The following is a 24435-nucleotide window of genomic DNA, read 5'->3' on the forward strand; positions in this document are numbered from 1 at the left end:
ATAACTTGTAACAAACATCCTCTCTCTCTCCATTAACTGTATCATATAATGGAAATCGGGTGTATATTTTCTCCATTTGTTACTTGAAAATTCAGGGGATTAATGAAGAAAAGCGAAAAGCTAGATCGATGCGCGTTTTGTTCAACTCTCTCTCTCTCATTTTCTGGTTTCCCTTTCTGTCTCACTTCTGTAAATGCACAAACAAAATTTAGATACCCAATGGATGGCCTGGATCCTGCCCTTCCATTTAAATTGGCCATTGAACTTCTTTCAGTTCAATAAATCGTAAAGATCATCTTTTTCAATCAAAAGAAAAAAACCTTTCCATTACAGATTGGGAGGAAGCACCCCTTTCATAAATATAACAGTACAATAATAACCATCATGACCATTATTTTGAACAGTCCTTCAGAAAATTCAGGCGTCAAGCCTGTAATTGTGTATACTATACCCAGAAGCCAAAAAAAAAAAAAAATACTAGAAAAAGAAAAGTGTCTGAATTACAGGTATCACTCATGGAGAAAAAGAATAAATGAGAAACCCCTCCTCGCATATGGATTGAATAACACTTCAGAATTCAAATTCTCCGGTTGCCTGTCAAAATTTCAACCCAAAATCATAACAAACTAAAAGAAATTCAAATACTTGGTAAGAAAATGAAGAGCCATTTCATGTCTTGGGGCCCGAGAGGTGTATTTGAAGTATTTTTATTGCACTCTAACCAATTCTGTATTTGATGTATAGAACGAGAGAAATCTGGAAAATTGTTTCATGCGGGCATGTCAGCATTTCTACAATATGCGATCCCAAGGTATAAAGTATCCATCTGAATAGTTTCAAAATATGCGATCCGTATAAAGCATTCATCTTAACAGTTCAAGGAAAACAAAAGCATCCTATCTTAACAGTTTCAAGAAAAACAAAAGCATCCATCTAAAATGCGATGCGAATAGAGGACCTATCTAAAAACAATTGACATTAATGGTCCAAATGTTTTCTTCATAAAATCATTATTTTTATTTTTTAAAATTTATTTATATTTTTATATTGATGATCTCCATGTTAGAGATGACATGTTCTTAAAAGTTGGGTCCAAAAATCCATCCCAAAAATAGATTTTCAAGAGTACCGTATCCTTTAATTTTAGTACAAAGAAGTCCCACCTACTCTGTATTTGCTTGATTTCAAATCTGACAGTCACGACTGTACTATTAATTAAGTTCAACATTAAAAAAAAAAAAAAACTTGACTATCCAATTTAAAATCCGTTGGCTACGTATATCTGTGACCCCCAATCTAATAAAGGTAAACAATATTGTAATAAACAATATAGCAAGAGCTCGTGACTTGTTGAAAGTAGAAGTGTACTTTGCTCATTCTGGAATATTAAAGGGTGTGGTTTGTACAAGGCTGAGGCCTTAATCAATCAAAATAAGGCGCACCTTTAAATAGTGGCAAAACATGTTTCACTATCAATTTTTTTTGGTGATGGCTGAAAATTTATTTTCATCTGTCATTGTAATATTTAACAATCTAAAACTGTGGATCACTTATATCTATGAGAACTTAAAAATCATAAAAATTGATAAATCTAGATAATATCTTATAAGATGCACTATTTTCAAGACTTAGACATCTATTTTTTCTAATGTCTATACATCTTAAGATTGAGATGATTGAATCGAGGGTTTTTGAACATCATAACAACCTCTTCTAGTGAATATTTAGGGTGCGCTCTAATTTGATTGTTTGGGACCTCACCCTTATATAAACTTTTTCCATATTAAATGTCATTTATGTCAAGAGATTCTTCTTGTTTGCTTTTGTTATGTTGGATTTTATCTGGGTAAACAATAAAGTTAGCAGGCAAATAACATAAACAACTGAGTTTTTCTTAACTTGACAGCACAAGCCCTATATTAATTTTCTAGAACTTTTCTTTGGTTCCTTTTCTAAATAATTAATTACTCACTAAATTAAGAAACCAATACATCTAATGAGTTTATTCTAGCTTGATCTTATCGTTTAATAGAATATGTGTATGGATTCTTTTGTATCGTATCTCTTTTTGCAAATGTCCAAAAGTGAGAGTCAACCTGGTTCTCTCACTCTCTCCATTCAAAGTCAGAAAAGAGATTGGGTTCGGTTCTCTCTTTACCTTATTAAAAAGGAAATCCCTATTATTCAAGCGCATTATGCCATCCTTGAGAATACATTTCCACCTGCTCTTGGTTCTACTCACCTGCAACACAACAAACAAAGCAAACAAAGACAGAGGCCATGTAAGAATCAGACCAACCCGGAGAGCCCGAATCAATTGCTGCCCCTTCAAAGCTTCTTTATGACAGGAGTCTAAAATACTTATCCGTGGATTAAAAATACCCTTATGAAAAATGCCAAAAAACCATAAAAAGCGGATTGGTTAATGGAATGACTCACAAAACTATTACACTCCTCAAAAGGGTTACATGAGAAAATGATTATTACATGAATAGAAAAAGTGCAATAACGGAAAAAACAAGGGTCTGTGCTACAAAATATACTCCATTGGGTCTGGCCAGGGCCTCTTCAACCTGAACTAGGCTGCTTGGCTTGGGTTGGCCCTAAAGGGACCCAAACCAAGCTCAAGCCTAACTTGTTGCTGGGCCTATAAACTAACTCTATCTAAGGGGCTACTACAGGCAATAAAGGCTCTATTCTATTGGTTCAGGCTTTTTGCATGTTGAAGACAAATTACATACGAATTGTTCAAGCCCTCTAAGCATTAGACTTAGCGGGTCGATTTGGTATGGTCCTATCAGACCTAAGCCTGAAACTTAAAAAAGCCACTATTTCCCCAAGCTGGCTTGGCTCTGGGAAAGGCAGTTCTCAACATACTCATAGCCTAGTTGGGATGCCATCTACAATGGGACACCAGGAATTCTCCCATTCTTGGTCAAATGGTTAACCGGATGTGGAATCTACTCCATGAGGAGCGGTACAGGTATAGATGATCATGTCTTCTCCCTCATCCCTTGGGGGGTTGGAGAATTCCATGCCAAGGGAATCCCTCTACCATTTCACACTACATTTGCTTTGTGTGTGACGTGTGTACGGAGAGAGAGAGAGGGAGGAAGAGAGACTTCCATTAGCCCAAGGTTAAAAAAGCGGATAGGTAACTCAAATCATCCTGAAAACTGGTCTGGTTTGGTGAATTGGCCGGATTGGCGATCCAGCCAACTGTACTAGCCAATAAAAACTGTTAAAAAATGATTTTTATGTTTAAAAAAGTGGGGCTGGTTCTATTTGAGGACCGGCCATTTCATAGAAGGAACGGGCCGGTTTTCGATATTTTGCAGGAATCGAAACGATCTGACCGGTTGCCGATTCGGATTCCCCGGCGGTTCTGATTCATCGGCGGTTTTGATTCATATCACTATTTTTCTAAACCTTGCATTAGCCTATGCCCTAAGTTTGCCACCCGCAAGGATACCATTTTTCCAATTTTGTTTGGTCATAAATTTTGGAGATAGTACTAAAAGACTAGACAAATAAATTCAAAGATAGAAACTTGGGCACATCTACCAGTCTTTACCTCTAATGGAAAAAGTTTATACAACCGAGGCTCTAAACAATCAAATTAGAGCCTACCTCAAAAAATCCACTAGAAGAGGTGGTTTTGATGCTCAAATTGATCATCTCGACATTAAGATGATCTTGAAAATTGTGAATTTTATATCGCGTTTTTGGACCATCAAGTTTCAAAATTTTCAAGTTTTTATAGATCTGCTTGATCTACACTATTTTTGAAGCTTTAAATTTTATAATTAAAGATGAATACATATTTTAGGGCTATCCGAATATTTCTAGCATTGAAACTACATTTCTCAACACTATTTGAAGGTGTGCTTTACTTTGATTGTTTAGAGCCTCTGATCTATACAAACTGGACCCACATCTAATAATGCTGCAGATAGACAGCTAATAATGCCCCCATTCCTCTCCAAGAAACCATTTTTAATATTTTTTTTCATTGACGAAGTTTGCTAATATCAAGAGATGTGTGCGCAAAAACGACCCTATAAAAATACATCTTAACATAAAAAATTAAGGGTGACGAACTTACACTGCACTAGCCTATACGTTATTGTAATTTTTTCCACACAAATCCGCGTGTTCAGGTATTGACCTCCATGAACGTTCATGGATACATAGAGAGGGCTAGCTCCCACTATTGAAAAGAGAACTGAGGATACTCATAGACAATAGGCCATTGGGTCAATTCAATTGTCTCAAATTGATGCTACTTTGAAATCCCGTCCATATCTAATGACTATCTTATAGCTACGTTATTTTGTCTTGAAAATAATGATATTAGATTATCACTTCTTTATAAAAAGGTCAATTCCATGTCTCACCTTTTCAAACTGGGCTAAAACCAAATCGTCTGTGCTGGGTTCCTCATCCCCGTTGTCTCCATCATCCAAATCGTCATCGTCATCCTCATTAAGGGGTGGCTCATCATCTTCATGTGTTTCTGGTTTCATGGGTTTAGGAGTCCCCACAACGTGGCTGCTTTGAGGATCTGCAACATGAGAAATAGGCTCACCATTTCATACGGACACTACATAATGTTTTTTTTTCTGGATAGTTCAGCAGTAGAATTTGAACTTAGCATGTGCCAATCATCCTTATGCTGAACCACATATTCTTATTTCTAATTCTCTTATAATTTATCTTGATTTTAGAATGTCACAATTCGATGCTCTTCCACTATAATGATACCACATTTCGTTTTTTCTTCATTTGTTTTCCCCTTTGCATTTCTCTAAGAGAAATCCAACCTCATCTTCGTTAGTGATGTTAGTCTCGAGTAATGTTTAAAAGATCACTTAACATTGGCTCGAAGCGAGTTTCTCAGGCGGACTTGACCAAGTACTGACCAATACAAAAAAAATTGAAAAAAGCAAAAAGGAAAGGGGGGGCTTGGTTGGGCCACATGCCAGAGAGAGAGAGAGAGAGTGCATGCCTTTCTCTCTCATAGATCTCACTCTCTCTATGTCAGGCATCTCTCTCTTGGAGGAGAGAAATGAAACAGGTGGATCTCCATCCCCTTTTAGAGAGAGAGAGTTGATAATGGGGGAAGACTTCTGCCCCCCATTTAGAGAGAGAGAGAGGTTCTGCTAGACCAGCTCAGAGTCCTTTCTTTTAAAACTGGCCTGGTCTAGACTGGCTCCTCCAGCTGTATAGAATGGAGTTGAGCATGGAGAATTAGAGGCATCACATGCTCGTCACAAGCTTCAGACCCACACTTCCCTTTGAGCTCATCATAAGGCATCACTTTATGGACTGAATAGAGCCACAAAATAGGAGGGAGAGAGATCAATGCATGGAGGGAAGGAGTTCCCCAAAATCTGGTGTGAGAGAGAGAGCGAGAGAGAGAGAGAGGGTTTGCAACGCTTTTGCCCTGTATTGAGAGAGAAGGGTGGTGGCGTTTTTAGAGAAAGAAAGATGCTGCCTGATTTAAGAGAGAGGAGATGGGGAGATTTACAGAGAGAGAGAGAAAGGGCATACTTGAGGCCGAGTAGCACGGCCAATTCCGAGCAGACTCGGCCAGTCAAAAACCACTGGTCTGATGTTGCAAGCTCATTCTTATTAATGGGGAAAGAAAAGTAGTAATATGTCCATGGGAAGGTAATTTTTGTAAGGGCAACAATAAATATGACTAAAATAAGCTTACCATAGTATGGAGTATTGTAATCTTCTTCTCCAAAACCCTAAGGAAAGGATAAAAATTTAATCAGAACCAAAACTTCCACTTTTTACTAGTGAAAAACTAAGGAAATTCAGAAATATGCATTACATCATCGTAGCCATCATGAGAACCATCACGTTGTGGGATTGTTGGTTCCATCTGCTTCATTCTGATTAAAGAGGCAATCATGGAATCAGCTTTCTTGCACTCTTGCATCCTCAACTGCATAGGCCTAGCTTGGCTTACCCCTTTCAAAGGGTCATTTGCTGGAGCAATCTGAAATGCATCAAGTGAGAAGAGAATATCCTTTTTTTCTTTTTCTTTTTTTTTAACTCTACTTTCTCAGATTCATAAATCATATAATCAAGAGGAATTATATATAAAACCAACAAATCCATTGACATTCCTTTCTTTCATGACGACATAAACAAAACTCTAGACAGATAAGGGCATACATCCCGTTTCATGTAGAAGAAAAGAACATGAAAAAAGAAAATACAATTCAATGCGGACAGAAAAGATAACTACGTCTTAAGGGAACAGTATGTAAAACAAATTTAAAGATACTATGTTCCCATTGTTTCCCGATTGCTTATGATGTCTCGTTGAGCGTTCTCTCAGCATCTTCAAGCGCTTTCCTAGATGTTTTTTAGTTTCTTAGACCTTTAAAAGGAACTCAAGTTTTAAGATAGAAAAACCAACTCATACTTCATCCCCCCATTTGATACGAGTCTTCTCCAAAATTTCCATGCATTTCGTCTACAGTAAAAATTTCCTGTATCTCACTTTGTTTAACTAGTTTTCTATACTAATCCCACTACTAAATGGAACGAGGTAGCACTCCTCATTAGTATTCCCAATGAGATCGGTATTAAGGTTCTAAGAAACAGTACTTGTTATGCAATTCAGATTTGTAAATTGATAGATACATCACCTACTCCCACAAATTCTCTTCGTCGCTGCCACGAGCTATGTCTATAAAATAATAGACATGTATCTCTCCCTTTATAATAACTAAAGGGATTGTATATAATGAAACTATTTATCTTTACGACAAGGAAGGCTATTTATCTTTATTACAAAGAGGTCACAATCACTAATACTCATTAGATGACAAATTGGATGGCTTGTGCTAGTCACAAAGTCCGTGAATTTTTTTTTTGAACTTTTGAGTCTTTTTAATGGTGCTCTTACAATAACACAATTTAAAATATAAAGGACAAGAATGATTGTGACCTCCTTGTACAAAAAGTAAATGGTCTCTTTGAATACTTTCCCATAACTAAAAGCCACATTTAAGCTCATTTAGATTTCTTCTAGGTTACATCCAGAATTATTTTGATGGCCATCTTTAGGACTCTCGCATGCTCCTCCTCCGTCCTGACAACTTCACGGATGCGGTTGTATGTTTTGCTAACAGCATTTCTCATAATCTAACAAATACAAGATATGAATCCCTGACATCAGCATAGTCGCCATGGATAGCAACAGGCCAAACTGGTTTCCCCCCACCAATCTGCTCCCCAAGTTCTTATGAACCCCATTTCTACACCTAAGCTCATCTCGGTGTCCCAGGAATCCTCGTCTCAGCTCGCTGAAAGTTATAGATCCTCCCTGATTGGGGTCTTCTCACCCCAATGAGATGATGTCCGTGGAATAGAGAAATCGACCAAATCTATCTGGGCAGATACTTCCCTGATTTGCAAGAATTAGGGATGGTCCTACGCTATTCTCCTCCTCCTATGCTGAAGGAGGCGTTGAACTCTGCTACTCTCATCTTTTCGTGGAGCCACTTTAGCTCTGTCTAGGTGGACAAAAGAGTGGGGTGCTTTTCGTGTCCAGAAGGTCTGGTTAACGGCCTCAGCTATCCTGCTTCATTCTTGGAGCCTCTCGACCTTCAAAGCCACCGCTAATGCCTGTGGTGTCTTTGCAGTAGTGCACTGGAGCCCTCTTGAAGTCCTTTCGCTTGGTTCAATCCACCTCATCATTGACGTTCTTGACCCCCAGGCCATCCCTCCTTTCATCTGGCTGGAGGTGGGGGGCAGATACTACCAGGTGTTCCACGTCTGGTCCTGTGCTTCTACACCTTCCACTCGCTTCGTCCCGATGTCAGGTCCACAAGTTTCTTGGGATTAAAAAATTCGGGACAGGGAGCTCCCACTTTCGGAATCAAACTGGACGGTGGTAACATCCAAGAGGAAACTCAAGCATAGACAAACACGTGCCCCACCTCATCACCGTCGAGCGTATGGGGAGCGCAGGGACTTTCCTAGACCAGTAGGACCTGGCCGTGCAAAAAACTTACCGTTGTCCTAGGACTACCGTCCATCTCATGTTAGATGATCCTATAGATGGCCCTCGAGCTTCGCACCCACCTCCCCTGCCGCCTAATTCGTCAACTCAGCGGCCTCAGCCTACCTTTCCATATGACATCTCTGCCGCCACCTACCCTTCGCCCCTGCCACTTGGCGACTCACCAGACCTTGGCTCTTCTCTCCATCTTTCTACCCTCGTGTTAACCCCCCCCCCCTTCCGCCCCCCCTACTTTAGCCCAACCCCTTGACCCTGGCCATTCTTTTTCTTCTCTTGTTGTACCGTCTCCCGTCGCCTTGCAGCCATCCTATCGCCCCCAGTAGCCGCAGCCCACTACCTCCCTCGAGCCCAACCCTTTGTCAGTCTCCAATCATGCCGACCTTCTCCCTGGTGATGGTCCTCTACCTTCACTCATCCCGAGCGTGTCTTCTATTCTGGGTCCTTACCCTCTGAAACCTGCCTCTTCCTCTCCCCTCGTGTTCTAGGTCCTTACCCCTTTGAAACCTGCCTCTTCCTCTCCCCTCGTGGGTCATTCGTAGGTTATCTCTCTACCCTCCTTTCCCCCTTCGCTCCCGTTTATTCCCTTTGGCACCATATCTTGTCCGAGCGATTTGCTGTCCAGTTGCAGACAACTCTTCTCTCCTCTGCAGCCATCGAACCCACCCTTACCTCCTCTACTTGACCTGCTTTCTGCCCCCTTACCCTCTCCTCTCTTGCTTTCCCTCACCCCGAACCCACACCCCTGCCTCCCATCCTCCCCCCTTTTGACTTAGCCCCCTTTTCTCTACCTCCGGTGCCCTCTACCCCTGAGGTGTCATCCCCAGTGGCTGAGCCCAACACCACACCTCTCTCCCTTGGCTTCCCTCTCTCCTAACCCCATGGATCAAGCTCCCCGTGGTACCCCCACCCCTCGTGGCATCCTAAGGATTCCCCTTCTCAGAGGGGACCCTGTGATTGTTTCCGTCCCCCCTGGTACCCCTGCCATTGCTCTCTCTTTTAATAAGGTGTCATACCTTTGCGTCTCCTTTGCAACGCTAGAACAACCTCATTTTGTGCCCCCTAGGTGCACTGCGCTGGACCAGATTTAGCCTCCACCAGGCCTGAATCCTACCCCTATTTCTTGCCTTCTCCCTCTAGCCTCTGCTCTCTTCTCCAATCTCAACCTTTCTCCATTCCCAACTTCTTCCAACCCTCTAAACCTACCACTCCTGCACCAACTGTTGTTGAAGCTAACGCTTTTCAATCCTGTCAATCTACCTCTCTGGTACCAGCTGTGGTTGAACCTGAAGAGGCCTTTTTACCCCACCCTCATAACCCTACCCCCTTGCTCAAGTTTCCGCGGAACCCAAAGATCCATTGGGATTTTATGATGACTCTGAAGACACGGTTCCTAACCCTTCGGCTGACGATCACTTCGACAAACGGTGGCCATATTTCGTCCTACACCAGAGGACCGTCTACCACCGTTTGGTTTGCTCAAGGCCCCTCCTCTTCTTTCGAGAGGACGAGAAGTCTCTCGCTCAGTAGTAAAGGAAGTTCTGGACAAGGTTCCTCCGCCTCCTCCCGCACTCCTCTCTTGGTGACATCTTTATTTGTCGACCGTATGAACGAAGCTCAAGGCAAGATACAATCGGTCATGCAGGTGATGGGCTGTCCCCACAACCGGAGGGCCCTTTTCAAGAATTCTTCAAGGCAGACTTACAATCCAAATCCAAGGTGAGAAAAAAAGGCAGCAAGGAACTAGCAAACCTAGTCTCCGGTATATCTTACGACCGCTCCATTCCTCTACCTCTCTCATTCTCTAATCTTCCTTTGTCACTCTCCCTGAGTGGCTCAATAGCAAGGCGTTCCCCTAGGACCCTCCCACGCAACCTCAGTTCCTAATGTTAAGCCTCTCTTGGAACATCAGAGACCTAGGATTGCCCTTCGAAAAGCAAGTTGTTAGGGATCTCTGTCTAAAGCATCACCCTACTATCCTGTTGATTATTGAAACCAAACTTCCTGCCTCCACCCTACAACAGGTCAGACAGGTCTTGGGTAGAAGACCGTGTCAGTGGGAGGCCCTCTGGCCGAAGGGGCTTAAGGGGGCATTTGGATCATCTGAGACCGTTTGGAGAATGCCCTTTAAAGTTCGGTCATAGCCTCTTACTCCGTGACTCTTACCTTGAAGAGGATCTCAGATGCTCTGCTTTGGAAATTCTCCGGAGTGTATGGCCCTAACCAAAGATTCTCTAAGGCCTAAACTTCGAGACAAGCTCAACTTTGCTGCAAACCTACCAACCCCTTTGTGGTGCATAGGAGGGGATTTTAACGTCACCAGGTGGTCTTTTGAGCGTAACTCCTTTAGAATCACACCTGTTGTGAACCTCTTCTCTGACTTCATTTGTGACAACCACTTCTTTGACCTCCCTATTCAAGGAGCCCAGTTCACGTGGTCGAACCACTCCTCTTCTCCTTCTCCTTCTAAACTAGATAGATTTCTCATCTATGCTGAATGGGACGCTACCTTTGCGGGGTCCCATGTCTTAGCCTTACCTAAACCCACTTCCGACCATTGTCCTCTCCTCCTTAACACCGAAGCCTCGCCTAAAGGACCTAAGCCTTTCAGATTCGAGCTCCCATGGCTACCAGAAAAAACGCTGACCACTGTCGTCCCGGCCTGATGGACTTCTCTCTCACAAGCAGTATTCGAGTGGGCAGGATTTAGATTACAGCGCAAACTGCAGCTTCTCAAAACTCATTTGAGAACTTGGAGCGCTTCTTTACTTGGTTCTTTCACGGCACAAAAACACCAAACGCTGGAGGAAATCAGACTTCTATATGTGGAGGAGGAATCTCGATTGCTACTCCCATCCGAAGCCCAACGTAGAACTAACCTAAAGATTCAATACCAAGACATCCTCACGAAAGAAGAGATCTGTTGGGCCCAAAGACCCCGGGTCAAATGGCTCAAGGCTGGTGATCTCAACACGGGTTTCTTCCACAAGACGGCAAACTGTAGGAGAAGAGAGAACACTATCACACACCTTTGGGTAGGTGATAGATACCTCGATCAACCTGCTCAGATTGAGGAACCAGTGGTTCACTTCTTCTCTAACCTCTTCGCAGCCCCATCTCGCCGTAAACCGGCAATGGGTGATCGCCAATTCAGCACACTTACTCCTGAAAAAGCGTCCTGGCTGGAGAGACCGTTCTCTGAAGATGAAATCTATGCTGCCATTTCGAGCTTGGCAGTGGACAAAGCGCCCGGACTGGACAGATTTCCCATAGAGAGTTTTGGGAATCCTTCTGGCCAGATCTTTTAGCCTTGTTCTCTGAATTCCATCACCGTGCTATGAATGCCATCTTCATTGCACTGGTCCCAAAGTTAGAAGGCGCTGAATGTCTCAAGGACTTCCGCCCTATTAGCTTGGTAAATTCGACTTATAAGATAATCACTTAGGTCTTAGCCTCCCGATTGAAAGAAGTGTTGCCGCTGGTTATTTCCTCAACCCAATCGGCCTTCATCAAAGATCATCAGATTCTGGATGGGGGCTCTTGTAGCCCATGAGTGCGCTCACTTGTGTCATATCGCCAAAGGCCAGGTCTCATTGTCAAATTGGACTGGGAAAAGGCTTATGATCATGTCAATTGGGCGATTCTCGAAGAAACCCAATTGAGGATGGGGTTTGGATGAAGGCATGTTACACCCAACCCTACTTCTCAATCCTCAGTAACGGGTCCCCAAAAGGGCTCTTCCCTTCCACCAAGGGATTACACCAGGGAGAACCTCTCTCCCCATTTCTTTTTGCCATAACAATAGAAGTTTTCAGCAGATCCATATCAAGGATGTACGATGCGGGTCTATTGAACGGCTTCTCGTGCGGTAACAACGGCCACATTGTCTCCCACCTTCTATACGCAGACAACACTCTAGTCTTTTGCAATGCCTTACAAGAGTAAGTAGACTATCTTTTCTTTTTCTTAAGATGCTTCGCATATGCTACATGTTTTAGGGTGAACTTTAAGAAAACCAAGATCATTGGGGTGGCAGTTGACCTTGAAGAGGTCAAAGGCTTTTCAGATAGTTGGGGCTGCGAGGCCAACGAACTCCCCTCTACCTACCTAGGACTACCCTTGTGTGTAGGTAAACCAAAGAAGCAGCTTTGGTCAAACATCCTGGACAAAGTTGACAACAAATTCACAGGATGGAAAGGGAGGTTCTTCTCACCAACTGGCAGACTTACTCTCATCAAAGCCACATTAGCAAACATCCCCATCTACCGGATGTCCCTTTTCAGCATGCCTATAGCAGTGGCACAAAGAATCGAGAAGCTCATTCGTAGATTGTTTTGGGCTGGGGACGCTTCTACTCACAAATTCCATCTCCTGGCCTGGGATCAACTTTGCTTACCTAAGAGGCTGGGTGGTCCGGGGATCAGAAACCCAAGACAACAAAATAATGCTCTTCTTGTTAAGTGGTGGTGGAGACCCCGTGGCTACCAGAGTTAAAATCTTATCCCAGGGCTTCGGGGATCTGGAAATCTATCATCACATCTTTCACCTATTCTCCAGAGGGATCAGATTCCAAGTCAGAGGGGGAAACAACATTTGATTCTGGTCGGATCTTTGGATAGGTCACCAGCCTCTTAAAGACCAGTGTCCAGAACTTTTCTCCTTGGTACGCCACCAAAATGCCCTTATAGAAGAAGAGCTCAATCTAGATGACAGCTCAAGGTCGTGGAATCCTCTTTTCAGAAGAGACCTTTCTAACCTTGAGATCGTTTCGTTCTTAGAATTAGCCTATACCTTGGCTTCTTATTTCTTTCAAGACCATGGTGAAGACAAAATCATCTGGGTACCTGCCGCCTCAGGGTTTTTTTTAGTCTCTTCTCTCTACTCTTTCATATCCCAACCACCTACTTTTCCGTTAAATCCCACCTCTTTAGTCAACCAAGCTTGGACCTCCATGGCGCCTCCAAGACTCAAACTTTGCATGTGGATTGCACTTCATTTAAAAGCGCTCACTGTTGACCATCTTCAGTGAAGAGGGTTCTCACTCCCACACAGATGTGCTCCGTGCCTCAACAAGGAAGAGAGAAACTCTCACTAATTTCTCTCATGCTCGTTTGCTTTCAAAGTCTGAGGGATGATCCTATCTCTCTTTGGCATGCAGTGGATCCTACCCAAAGAGGTACCCTCGCTACTCAGAGCTTTCGAACCATACCCCTGGCCCAAGGCTGCGATTTTCCTTTGGAAAACTATGGTCGCGGCAACTGTATGGGCCCTTTGGATAGAAAGAAACAACATAATCTTTTGGGGGGAACTAGAAACACCTTCTCTTGTGTTCTCTAAAATCAAGGCTCAGGTGGTTTTCTGGGCCACAAACCACAAACTTTTCCAATGAGTCCCAGTTCAGCCTTCCATCAAAATTGGAATACTTTTATGCATTATTCCAAGAGGAGGATTCCTAGAGCTTCACACTGGCAACCCCCACCCTAGGGCCACCTTAAGCTCAACTTTGATGGGTGCTCTTTAGACAACCCTGGACCATCATGAATAGGAGCTGTGCTAAGAAACCACAACGGTTCCACGGTAGCTTTAACCACCAAGTTCGTAGGCCACCTGGACTCAATAGAGACAGAAGCTACCGTGCTGTTAGAAGGCATTAGATTGATCCAACCCTTCTCAAACTCGCATTTTATCATAGAAGGCGACTCAAAAAAAGTCATTACTTGCGCTAAACATCCCTCCTCTATCCCTTGGGTCTTAAACCACATCTTTGATGAAATCCTACACCTATGGAGGGGACTAACCGTCGAATGGAGGCACACATGGAGGGAGGAAAACCATGTCACAGATGCCATGGCGAAAGCAGCGGCCCGTGGTGAAGATCTTTAGCACCTCGACAAGTGGAACCCCAGTTTTCCTAACAGCCTTTCTAGAGGCTCCTCTCTTAGCCCGCATATTGTACCCGGGCTTTTAGCTTATACTAGCTTTTTCTAGCTATCCCAAGTGGATAGCTCTTCTCTTTCTCCCCTTTGTAACTCTGCAAACTATCCTTAGTGGATGGCTCTTTTCTCTCCACCCTGTAACTCTGCTATCCGCCTGTGGATAGCCCTCTCTCTCCTTTCCCTTTTGTGCACTTCTCTAATATAAATATATATATATAACAGTCAACATTATCAATAAAAAAAAAAATTTGGGTCAATCTGTAGAAACAATATAATTAATCTAAGTGCAAAATCTAATGAGATATTTTTAACTGATGGAACAAGTCGAAAGGCCTATCTTAAATTGCTTCTGACCTTTTCCTGCTGAGAAAGACCACATGTAACATCTCCTGCTCCATCTTGTTGTGGAATGTATCCACCTTGGAGAAAATGCGTATTGAAGTCATCCCTTTTCCTTTTGCTAGATGTTATGAAGAAATCCTGAACATTAATAATACCAATTTTTAGGGCCACTTATTACTAGTAATTTAAAACATACATATTGTCAAGGCTAGCAAAACCATGTGCATATTTAGTTGATTTAATATAAAAACTAACAACTTCCGAAAAGTGAGAGACCACAGGAAATTTTAATTTGCAGTAACATGTATCTGAATGCATATTAATAATTCAAGGTTTCTAGCATCATAGCGGTGACCATACAAGGCGCTGCTCAAGTCATTATATTAAATGCATCCACTCTCTTAATAACTTACTGGAATGGAAAAGCATCCTAGCTTCCAAAGTAACTACTCGCAGCTATATTTTAAAAATATAAATCACTTGTCACATTCTTTCTGCTTATTTTATCAAGTTATAATAATAACCCAGACACCATGTCTCTAATTACCTCACAAAGTGAATAGGGCTCCCCTCGAAATAACTTATCTAAAATAGAACTAATCTACCAACTGGAAGTTTCTGCATACTGTTAGAAATGCATGTGTAACAGTGATTTGGTTATTATCTTCATCGCTATTCTGAATGTTACTGTACAAAAAGCAGGCATTATGATCATTTTCCACATTACAAAGGGCATTTGAGTAAATCTGCCCCATATCTCTATTTGCCTATATGTACACAAGGAGCACATAAAACACTATGATATCAGGCTTAATTTCTGAAATGAAATGGACTAATACGACACTCGAGTCATCATCCCAAATTTCCCAAAAACCCTTGACGCAAGAAAACCCAAAGTTAGCTACTTCACCATCAATAGAGGAGCGGGGAAGAGCAAACGAGTCCTTCAGAAAGAAATCAATTTGTTAAATAGAGCATAGTAAAGTGACAAATGCAAAAGAAGACCATATACACGAGGTGGATCTAAAAGAATACCCAAGGTAGGTTTATTAGTGCCAGTGTTACAACATGATTGCTTTGGAAAGTTATGACTGTAGATTAGAAATCCTGGATTATATGCTTCTAAGGCTTTGATATTATTCACTGGATGAAGGATACAAGTTGAAGGCATCCTTCTCTATTTTGATGATGGCGAGCTGCCAACTGACAACGTTAGAAGCTTCAAGGTTCGGACTAAAGAGATCCGCCGTTGCATTTTCTATTCACCATCATGGCAAAATCCTTTTTGCATAATCCAGGAAAATATGGTCGGGATCACGGCAGATGGATTAGAGGAGTGGGTAGATCCCAAAGGCTGTTCTTTGGAGGGTAATGGCATATACTGGAGTAAAGTATGGAATTAGAGTTTGACTTGGGGATTGGAGTCTTTAGTATGGTATTTGGGGCGGTGGTAGCTCTCTTTAAGAGAGTTCCCTGCTTTTTCCAAGTTGCCTGGATTTCAACTCCTTGTTGAATATCTCTTTAATTAAAGGGGAAGGTTGGTTTGATGCACTAGGTTTAGGAGTGATTAAAATTGTGATCATCTGATTGAATTTCAGAAGTTATATTGTCTGATGGATAGTCTTAAGTTGGCGTAGTGCAGAGAGGTTCGCTTCAAGTACTCATGGGAGCACATATGTTTTTGGAGCCGTATTGAGTTTAAGTTGTCAGTTTTCATTCCCTTAATGAATAGGGGCTTTTTCCTCTCCAGCTCTTCTTCTTCCTCTCCCCTTTGCGATCTCATTTCTCATCCTCCCCTTCTTCTAATTCTCTCCTCCTATGCCGCTGTCTTTATCCTCCCCACCCTCTCTCCTCCCCTTCTTCCAATCATATTTTTCTTTTTGTTATTTTATTTTTTCCTTTCTTTTTCTCTCTTATTTATTTTTTTTATTTTAAATTCAGTATTTTTTGTAAAGGAGTACCCAATTTGTGGGCTACCTTAATATCCCATTCCTCGTGAGCATTTTTTGTACCTAACACTACTCAAGTAATTTACTGTCACCTTCATTTGAAAAAATTAGGGGCTTTCCTCTCCTGGAGTTAGAGCTTTCATGCGGAAGCACTGACTTGCAACTATTATCTCTGACACCAGAATTTCCCATTGAGATCAGCAACCATTAGCTCCATGAAACTTAATTTTGGAAATTTGCTTGAGGAAAAACTTGGGACCCAGCTGGTACAAGGGCATATTCCAAGACGAAAGGGATAGGTGCTCAAGACCCTCTTTGGCCACTTGAGATGTCATGATTTGACAAGGGAGAAGCTAAAAAATCCTATTTCTTGTTTGCGGATCAGTGTCCTATTCCCTAATAGGCTACTCATACTATTGTAAGAGTACTCACGGGATATGATTGAGTGGGCAAGGGAAGAGGCAAGCATACAATTGCAAGTAACCATGATTATGAAGTGAAGATGGCACTGAGGGAGAACGACCGGGGAACATGATCTTGTGCTTCTCTGAATCGATAGAGGTTTGCGACACCGCTGAAGTTCACGCTCGTGTGCAAAAAAGAATGCAAAGGAACTCCTAGGCAAAAAATGGAAACTCAGAATTTAGCATTAACGAACATACCCCATGATTAGTTACTCTTCCAAATTCATATACGCTTGTGACGGAACAACACTATTTCCTTAGCATCAAGCAATAAATCACTCTAACAAGCTTTCATGCAACCCCCTTCTTAGAAATTTATCCATTGTAATTAGGATCACTTAAATTTCATCTAATGAAATAAAATGCGTATATTATATATCAACGTATCAAAACTTATTGAGTCAGGCATGGATTTTCCTGAGTCACTCGGACCAAGAACCTTGCTGGCGTCTAAAGGGCCCAAATTGAGGGAACAGGGATCCTGCAGAAATCCAACTGGTTCCTGGTTGGACTAGAGCAAGACCTGAGAGCTTGGTCAAGTCAACCAGGACATGTCGAGTCCACCTTTTCTTGTAACTGTACCATTTTGTGGGAAAAGGAACAAAAAGTAGGCATTTTTCAGTGAACAGGATTTAAGTTCCAAAAAAATCCCTAGGGCAATTTTGACTCATTTAATTTAACATGATTAACAAAAAAACTTACTGATTGCAGGGATATGACCGAACTCAAAATTCACATTAGGAATAGAAAGAAGTGTTGGCAAATTTCGGATCTAGTGAATCCCGGGGCCCAAAATACATTGAGCGTTCAATTTTTTGGACTTTGAGGGTCATGTTACGACTAGTAACTGATTTACATTTTTTAAATTTCAGACACTTCAATTTTTAACGCTTTTTTTTTTTTTCCTGCGAAATTCTAAATCGACATGGATCTAGGCTTCATTTCACATAGACCTAGTTTTTGTTTGATGATCAACAATGAGATCATCTATTTTTTATTTGGATATGTGCTTTATTTTCTTAAAATTTATAGAACTATCTGTGAAAATGGGTAAATGAGACAATTTTTTATTTTAGCATGGCAAATGTTCGTAAATATATATTTTCGCACTGTAATTGTGTTTTCTGATTTATTCTTAGTTAATCATGAATTATTCCTAAACTTCAGACGTCTTTCCTTACTTATTTTTTTCCTTGATTTTATTCCATCTTATAAGTTTTTTATTCACAAAATTGTTGCATGTATTTGTGCATCTGATCCTTAGGGGCACAAATCCCCACCCAAAGGTGTTCAATTTGGGAGCATACAATGATAATTTTAAGAAAGAATTCTTTGACCTTTGAAATGTTTTCTTTTGTGTTTGTGCATGGGATGCATTTATGGAAACCAATCCCCCAAAACAAATTCAAATTGTGGTGCAACAACCTTTTTTTTTTTTCTTTTCTTTTTGGGGGCTGAGGAAGAAGGGGGGGGGGGGGGGGGGGGGGTGATTGGAACAGGCAATTCTTGGGTAGAGAAAGTTTTCTGCTTTTGTTTTTTTAATAAACATGTGTTTGTGTGTTCAATGTATTTAGAGATGCTGATCCTCACACCTGTGTTCAGTTTTGATGAGAACAACAATTTTTTTGAGAAAAATTAAAAACAAGCAATTTGCGCATTTGCGTATTGGAATGCTTTTTTCTTATATATATATATATATATATAGAGAGAGAGAGAGAGAGAGAGAGAGAGAGGGAAAACGTAAAAAATGCCTATAGGCGAAGTGCTACACTGTTTCACCACCGCCATGGACTTGCTATGTCCATGGCAGTTCATTGAGCGGACTCGCAACAGACGACGTGTTGTTCGCAAGTCGTCTGTTGCGGTTCCGCATGATTTTTTGACCGTCACAGACCTAGCATGTCCGCGGTCCGATATTTTTAGACGGTGATGAGCCTATGGGCAAAACACTATTCATTTTCGCCCATAGGCGTTGTGCAGATGATTAATTTATTTATGTATACATGCATGCATAGATTGGAGTTCAGAGTATGTTGTAGGGAAAACATGAAGGATAAGGTTAGACGTGCATTATGTGTGAAGTAGTTAAGTAGCAGTATCAGCTGCCTAAAACATCAATAGTACCAAAGATCATGGGTAACATTGTGCCTTGTAATGAAGTGGCAACAAATCATCATCATCAGAGCCTTATCCCAACTATTTGGGGTCGGCTACATGAATCTTGTTCCACTATCCTACTCGATCAAGGGTCAGACCCTTAGTCAGAAGACCATAAATTACCATATCTCTCCTCTCTACTTTCATCCATGTCCTTTTGGGCCTTTCCCCTTTCCTTTTTAGAGCGTTCCACTTGAACCATTCTGCACCTCCTGACCGATGTTGTATTAGGTCTACATTGCACATGGCCGGCCCACCTAAGTCTACTTTTTCTCATCTTATCGCCCATGGGGGACACCCCTAAGTTCCCTCATACGTATTCATTCCGACTTCTATCCTTTCTTATCTTGCCAAATAAAGTGGAAGCAAATATAAAGACAAAAACACCAACACTTATTGCAGGGCAAAAGGAGAAAGCCTACAAAAGTAGATGATTGGGTTGAAAGCAAGTACTATACCCATACTTGAGAGGGGGGTCGTTATGAGGAGTATGAGGCCAACTCAAACTTGATAGGAGGACAAGTTTAGACGATATATACTGCTGTGGTTTGGCAGCAAGGGGTCCTCAAGGGCTAGCTCGAGGCCCTTTGCCACCATTGGGGGTTGAACACCGGCTTTGTCAGGTTTGCAAGCATGATGGAGAGGGTTGATGGACGCGAATCACAAGCTAGGCAACCTCCCCAACCCACTCAACACACCGCCCACGCAAAATCAAATTGAACCTTTCTTTTCAAAAACCATCAGCATAGCATAGGACCATCAAGTTAGTTTCAATAAGACTACGAGGAAGTGCATGATGAAAGGGATCGGGAAATCATTCTATAATGATGCTATTCGTTTCAATATACCTAATAATGTGGATTACTAACCCATGATATCTATGGTAGTTAATGTAGGCTTGGAATCACATTCCCCATTGCATATGAGCTTAGTGGGCTTTGCTTGGATGATGAGGTGGTCGAGGTTGGCTTGTTTGTGGAAGAGTACAAGCAAATGTGGGAGAGAAGAGGAGTGATCATCATGTCAGATGGCTGGAAGGGTATAAAGGGGAGAACAACGATTACTTTCTTAGTAGATTGTCAACAAGGGATAGTCTTCCGAAGGCGTTTCAATGCCTCTAATAAGGTGAAGAGTGGGAAGCTATTGTTCAGGCTGCTAGATGAGGTGGTGAAGGATTTTGGTGGTAAGTAATCCAAAACATAACTGATAATGCCAAAAACTACGTCAATGCAGAAGAAAGGCTAACGAGGAAGACGAAGGATTTGGTTTGGAGTCCTCCTACAGCCCATTGCATCAACCTGATGCTCGAAGATATTGCATGGCTAAATAGGTAAGACCAGTTGAGAAGGTTAAAATCATTAACAAACATGTACAACCATTCGTAAACTCTAGTTTGATGAGGTAGTACACACAAGAGGGGTACCTGATCAGGTCAGCCATCACACAATTCAATACCACATTCTTGTTAATCAATTTGATATTGAGGTCACAACCTGGCTTTATAAATATGGTTGCCTAAGAAAAATACATTAAAAACCCTCTCAACCGGCAATTGAAGTTGAAGGGATAATAAAATAATAAGGAGATTCTGGGGTACATGTGAGCAAATTGTGGGAGCTACAACTCTAATGACATATTTGAAGATAGTGGAGTCCAATGAGAATCATGCTATAGGGTTCTTGTATGAAGCAATTGATCACGGAAAGTAGATGACCCATATGCATAAATCAGAAAGTAAGGGAGATGACAGATAAGACAACAGAACACGTTGCCCCGTAAAACACCCATAATAGGTAAACAGGTTAACAATTAAATATTTAACAGTTATCGCCATTTGGGTTCTGGAATTTGGACTTTGGATTTGTGGTTTACAATTGATGAGGGTTCATATAGCTAAACTTGGTTCTTGTCTTAAATGTGTGTACTATCTCGGTTTTTTCTTCAATAGAGCTTTGCTTCTATTCTCTAAGACAAACAACATTGCATTGAGAGATTCGAGCAAGATGGGAAAGTGCAGCTTGAAGGTCTGAAGGAGGTAAGAACGATATTTTGTGAAGCAGTTTCACCTTAGCACATTTTGTGAGTTATGTAAGCCACATTTGTAGACCACAAAACTTAGGTTTTATCCCACAATTTTCTCTCCATAAGGATGCAAAAGGGAAATTTGTGACAAATCTTGCCAGAGGATCTTGCACTCAACTAGATCCATATTAGCTTCCTATAAACCTATAGTATTCTGCTCCACAACCATTTATTGTTACTTGCATCATTTCTTATGAGCTACTTTTTTTCTCCGAAGGCGGTGGGAATTATATAGTTCCCCATCTACGAAGAATTGTAAGAAAGGTGCTCAGCCTAATACCCTAACCTGTCCCACAACAATGTGTGAGCAAAACTAAAGAACATTCTGGCGGATCCACACATCAAGGAAAAACTGGTTGGCTGCAACCAAAGTTCACAAGCTGGTCTATGTCCTTTACAACTCTAACTTCTGAAAGCAGCAGTAGAGAGAAATTGGGGACTACGAACCTATCAATTTGGACCACATCTTTGTAGGGGACCCATTAGAGGAGTGGTTGCTGGATGTGGAGGAGCCAATTATCAATAAGAGGCTACTGGTGGAAGAGTTGGGCCCACCTATGAGGAAGGTGCGACTAAAGATGTACCAGTTGAAGCAGTTGGAAAAGTTTGAGGGGCATGAGGAAGATGGAGGAGGAGGTGATCATGGTCATGGGGAAGATGGAGGAGGAGAGGATGATGGTTATCAAGCCACTGAAGATGATGATGGTGACAAAAAGGACCCTGACGTCAAATCCATACCAGCTACTTTCTTCGGATAAAATTAGGTCATCATCCTGAGCTTCAAAGCCTTGAAAAGGTCTAAGACAAACTTTAGGATTCCCCCAAGCCTGCGTGTCATCAAAATGAACGTAGACGGGTGCTCCCTCCATAACATAGGTCGTAGTGGATATGGGGTTATCTTTAAAAACTCACCGGGGAACATTCTCTCAGGCTTCTCGGGATCCCTCGGTCTCGGGGATTCTTCTTGGGCTGAACCAAATGCCGTTCTTGAGGGATTAAAGAGTTTTAACCCATCTTAGGGAGATAATCTAGTGGTGGAAGGAGATTCCAAAAATGTTATCCTCTAGGCCTCAAGGAAGACGCCTTGTCGTTGGAGATCATCTAACATTTTTTATCATAATTTTTTCTTTTGTAGTCCTCTTGGAGTTGACTTCATAGTTGTTAAAAGCGGGAGTGTGTACGCGAGTGGGCCTGGGATTGACCCATGGCTGAAGCTCCCTACCTTGGGAGCGCCTAAGTACTGCATGATGTTGCACTACATGTATAATGGATTGCTCGGTAACACTCTATGCGTGCATGCGTGTATGTTTGTGTATCTAATATGTGTTTGTGTATGTATGTATTTATTAAAGTGATTTAAAAAATTAATTTAAAATTTTGAGAAATGTATAATCCAATTTTTAGCATTATCTACACATGCACAATGAGAATTTTATAACTCAAAAGTTCCATAAAAAATTCAGAAATGAGATTGAAGGGTTATGGTAAGAACCGAACTTAGGAATGGCCCCAATCTTTAACTTGATGAGACAAGATGATTCACTATGGTGAGAACTACCCAGGTCAGGACAACCTTCGCAATTCCCCTCTTTTGGACTAACTAGGATTTGGGAACCTCCTAGGTTCAAGCTGAATTAGGCAATTCGGAGTTTATGCGCCAGTTTTCAACCACTTATACAAACCATGACCATGAAAATGGAAAATAGAAATCGTCCTTGGCTACAAAATTGCCAAAAACTTTTTACTAAAAAATACACAAAATCAAAGACGTCAAGTTCTAAATTCAAAAAATATTGAAACTTCCCTTAGGATTGAGGACCCTTCAAACCATGATCATACCCCATTTTTAAGTGGGGTTGTGATCCCCTTCCAAAGAAATCAAGATCCCTTTTAGCCAGGGATCGAGATCCTGATAAGATGGGGATCAAGGTCCCTCAATGGGAGCAGTAAGCTCTGCATGCGCATGGGCTTGGGCTTGGGCTTGGGCTTGGGCTTGGGCTTGGGCTTGGGCTTGGTCTCTGGCTCTAGGATCACCAAAGCGAGATTGTGAGGGGAGATTGCCACCTCTCGATCAAGCTCCCCGCGACTATGGCCAACTTTCTTCATACTTGGTAGCAGGCTAATGTGATGGCTAACCTATTGACAAAGGAAGGGGAACTTCTTGGTTTACTCAACTCCACTGTTTAGTTTTCGAGGCTTCCTACTTTTGGGATTTTTTTCCCCAACTCTACCCTCTCTCCTTATACTAGTTCATTTCTATGTTCCTTCTTTTGCTCTTTCCCCCACTATTTTCTTTCTATTCCTCTTCTCCCTTATTTCATCTCCTCCTCCCCACCTTACCACAACCGACCTTTTTTTTCTTTCGCTTTCTCCCCCTCCTCTTTGCTTTTTCTGTCTCCCCTCTATGCCTTTTCCTTCTTCTTTTTCTTTCCCTTCTCTCCTCTAAATGGTCTTTCTTTCTTCACTTCCCATCTCCTTCTACATCTCTTTTTCCTATAACTCTCTCTATACGATATCTTTCTCGGAACTATGTACAGGCTTTAGAATTTTTGCATAAAAGAGGCCTTATTTGTATTTTTTGATTTTCTGTTATGTCCTTTTTGTACAGCTTACCAGAGCAGCCAACATGTGGGCTTTCCTCATCCCACCTCTCATTGGATAGTTTTTTAAACAAATTTATTGAGTAATATATTGTCATTAATCAAGAAAACAAATAAAGAACGATCTTGCAACCTGTCATAGGATGGAGGAGAAATAAAAATAACCATCAAGATTTTCCATTGCAAGACCTACGAGTTATGGTCTATTGTAGGTATAAATGCTTCCCCAATAAAGGAAGGTGCATTGATTGTTTCTTTTTTTGGGTTAACACTAATTTTGTTGCTTTTCTACATGATTAATCAAGGGTAAAATAGTATACCATTCTAAATTAAAGATAATGCTTCCAATCATTGCTTGTCAATCACTTAGTAGCAATCACACTAAGGGTGGTACTCCCTCTCCATAACCTCAATCTGCTCCCACTCCCAAATTTCATTCACGAGCAGCTTCCTACCGCAATCCTCGTACCTATTGAGGCCCCCTTTCTGTTGCTTTGCTTCCCTCTCTCACTCCTATATGCAGCTATGATCAATCAACAACTAAGTTTGGTGGCCTTTTTTTTTGGGTGAATGGTAATAAGGTTGGAAGGGAGCCCAAGACATCATTGTATTGTGGCACCCCACCACCCTAACCACCCAGACCTTGGGTCCACTCTTGTGGCCAAAACTACTCGTTTCAACAAATTATCCAGTTCCATGGTACTAAGTTTTCGTTAAAATGAAGTGGTGGATTAAAGAAGAATGTGAAAAGTTTCGCCTATTCTTCTAAGTGTTTCAACTGCATTTTACAATAATAGAATGGAAGAAAAAGATTCATGCATGGATATAAATATAACAAATAAAAATAAAAAACATCGTAAA

General features: G+C 41.5%; 1 protein-coding gene across 1 annotated transcript in view; it reads right to left on the reverse strand.

The window, feature by feature from the left end:
• Window positions 1–297: 297 nt before the first annotated feature.
• The window catches only part of LOC18422813 (transcription initiation factor IIA large subunit), a 28251-nt gene continuing 4113 nt past the window's right edge, over window positions 298–24435 (reverse strand). Inside the window, exons 6-11 of the mRNA XM_006827447.4 lie at window positions 14335–14460; window positions 5843–6010; window positions 5720–5756; window positions 4398–4564; window positions 2159–2242; window positions 298–594 (exon numbers count right to left, since the gene is read on the reverse strand). Coding sequence (XP_006827510.2) covers window positions 571–594; window positions 2159–2242; window positions 4398–4564; window positions 5720–5756; window positions 5843–6010; window positions 14335–14460 — 606 coding nt within the window. The 3' untranslated portion in view covers window positions 298–570. The remainder of the gene's footprint in view (window positions 595–2158; window positions 2243–4397; window positions 4565–5719; window positions 5757–5842; window positions 6011–14334; window positions 14461–24435) is intronic.

The sequence above is a fragment of the Amborella trichopoda genome, chromosome 7 (genome assembly GCF_054954075.1).
Source record: "Amborella trichopoda isolate Santa Cruz 75 chromosome 7, AtrichopodaSantaCruz75HAP2 v2.0, whole genome shotgun sequence".
NCBI lineage: Eukaryota > Viridiplantae > Streptophyta > Magnoliopsida > Amborellales > Amborellaceae > Amborella > Amborella trichopoda.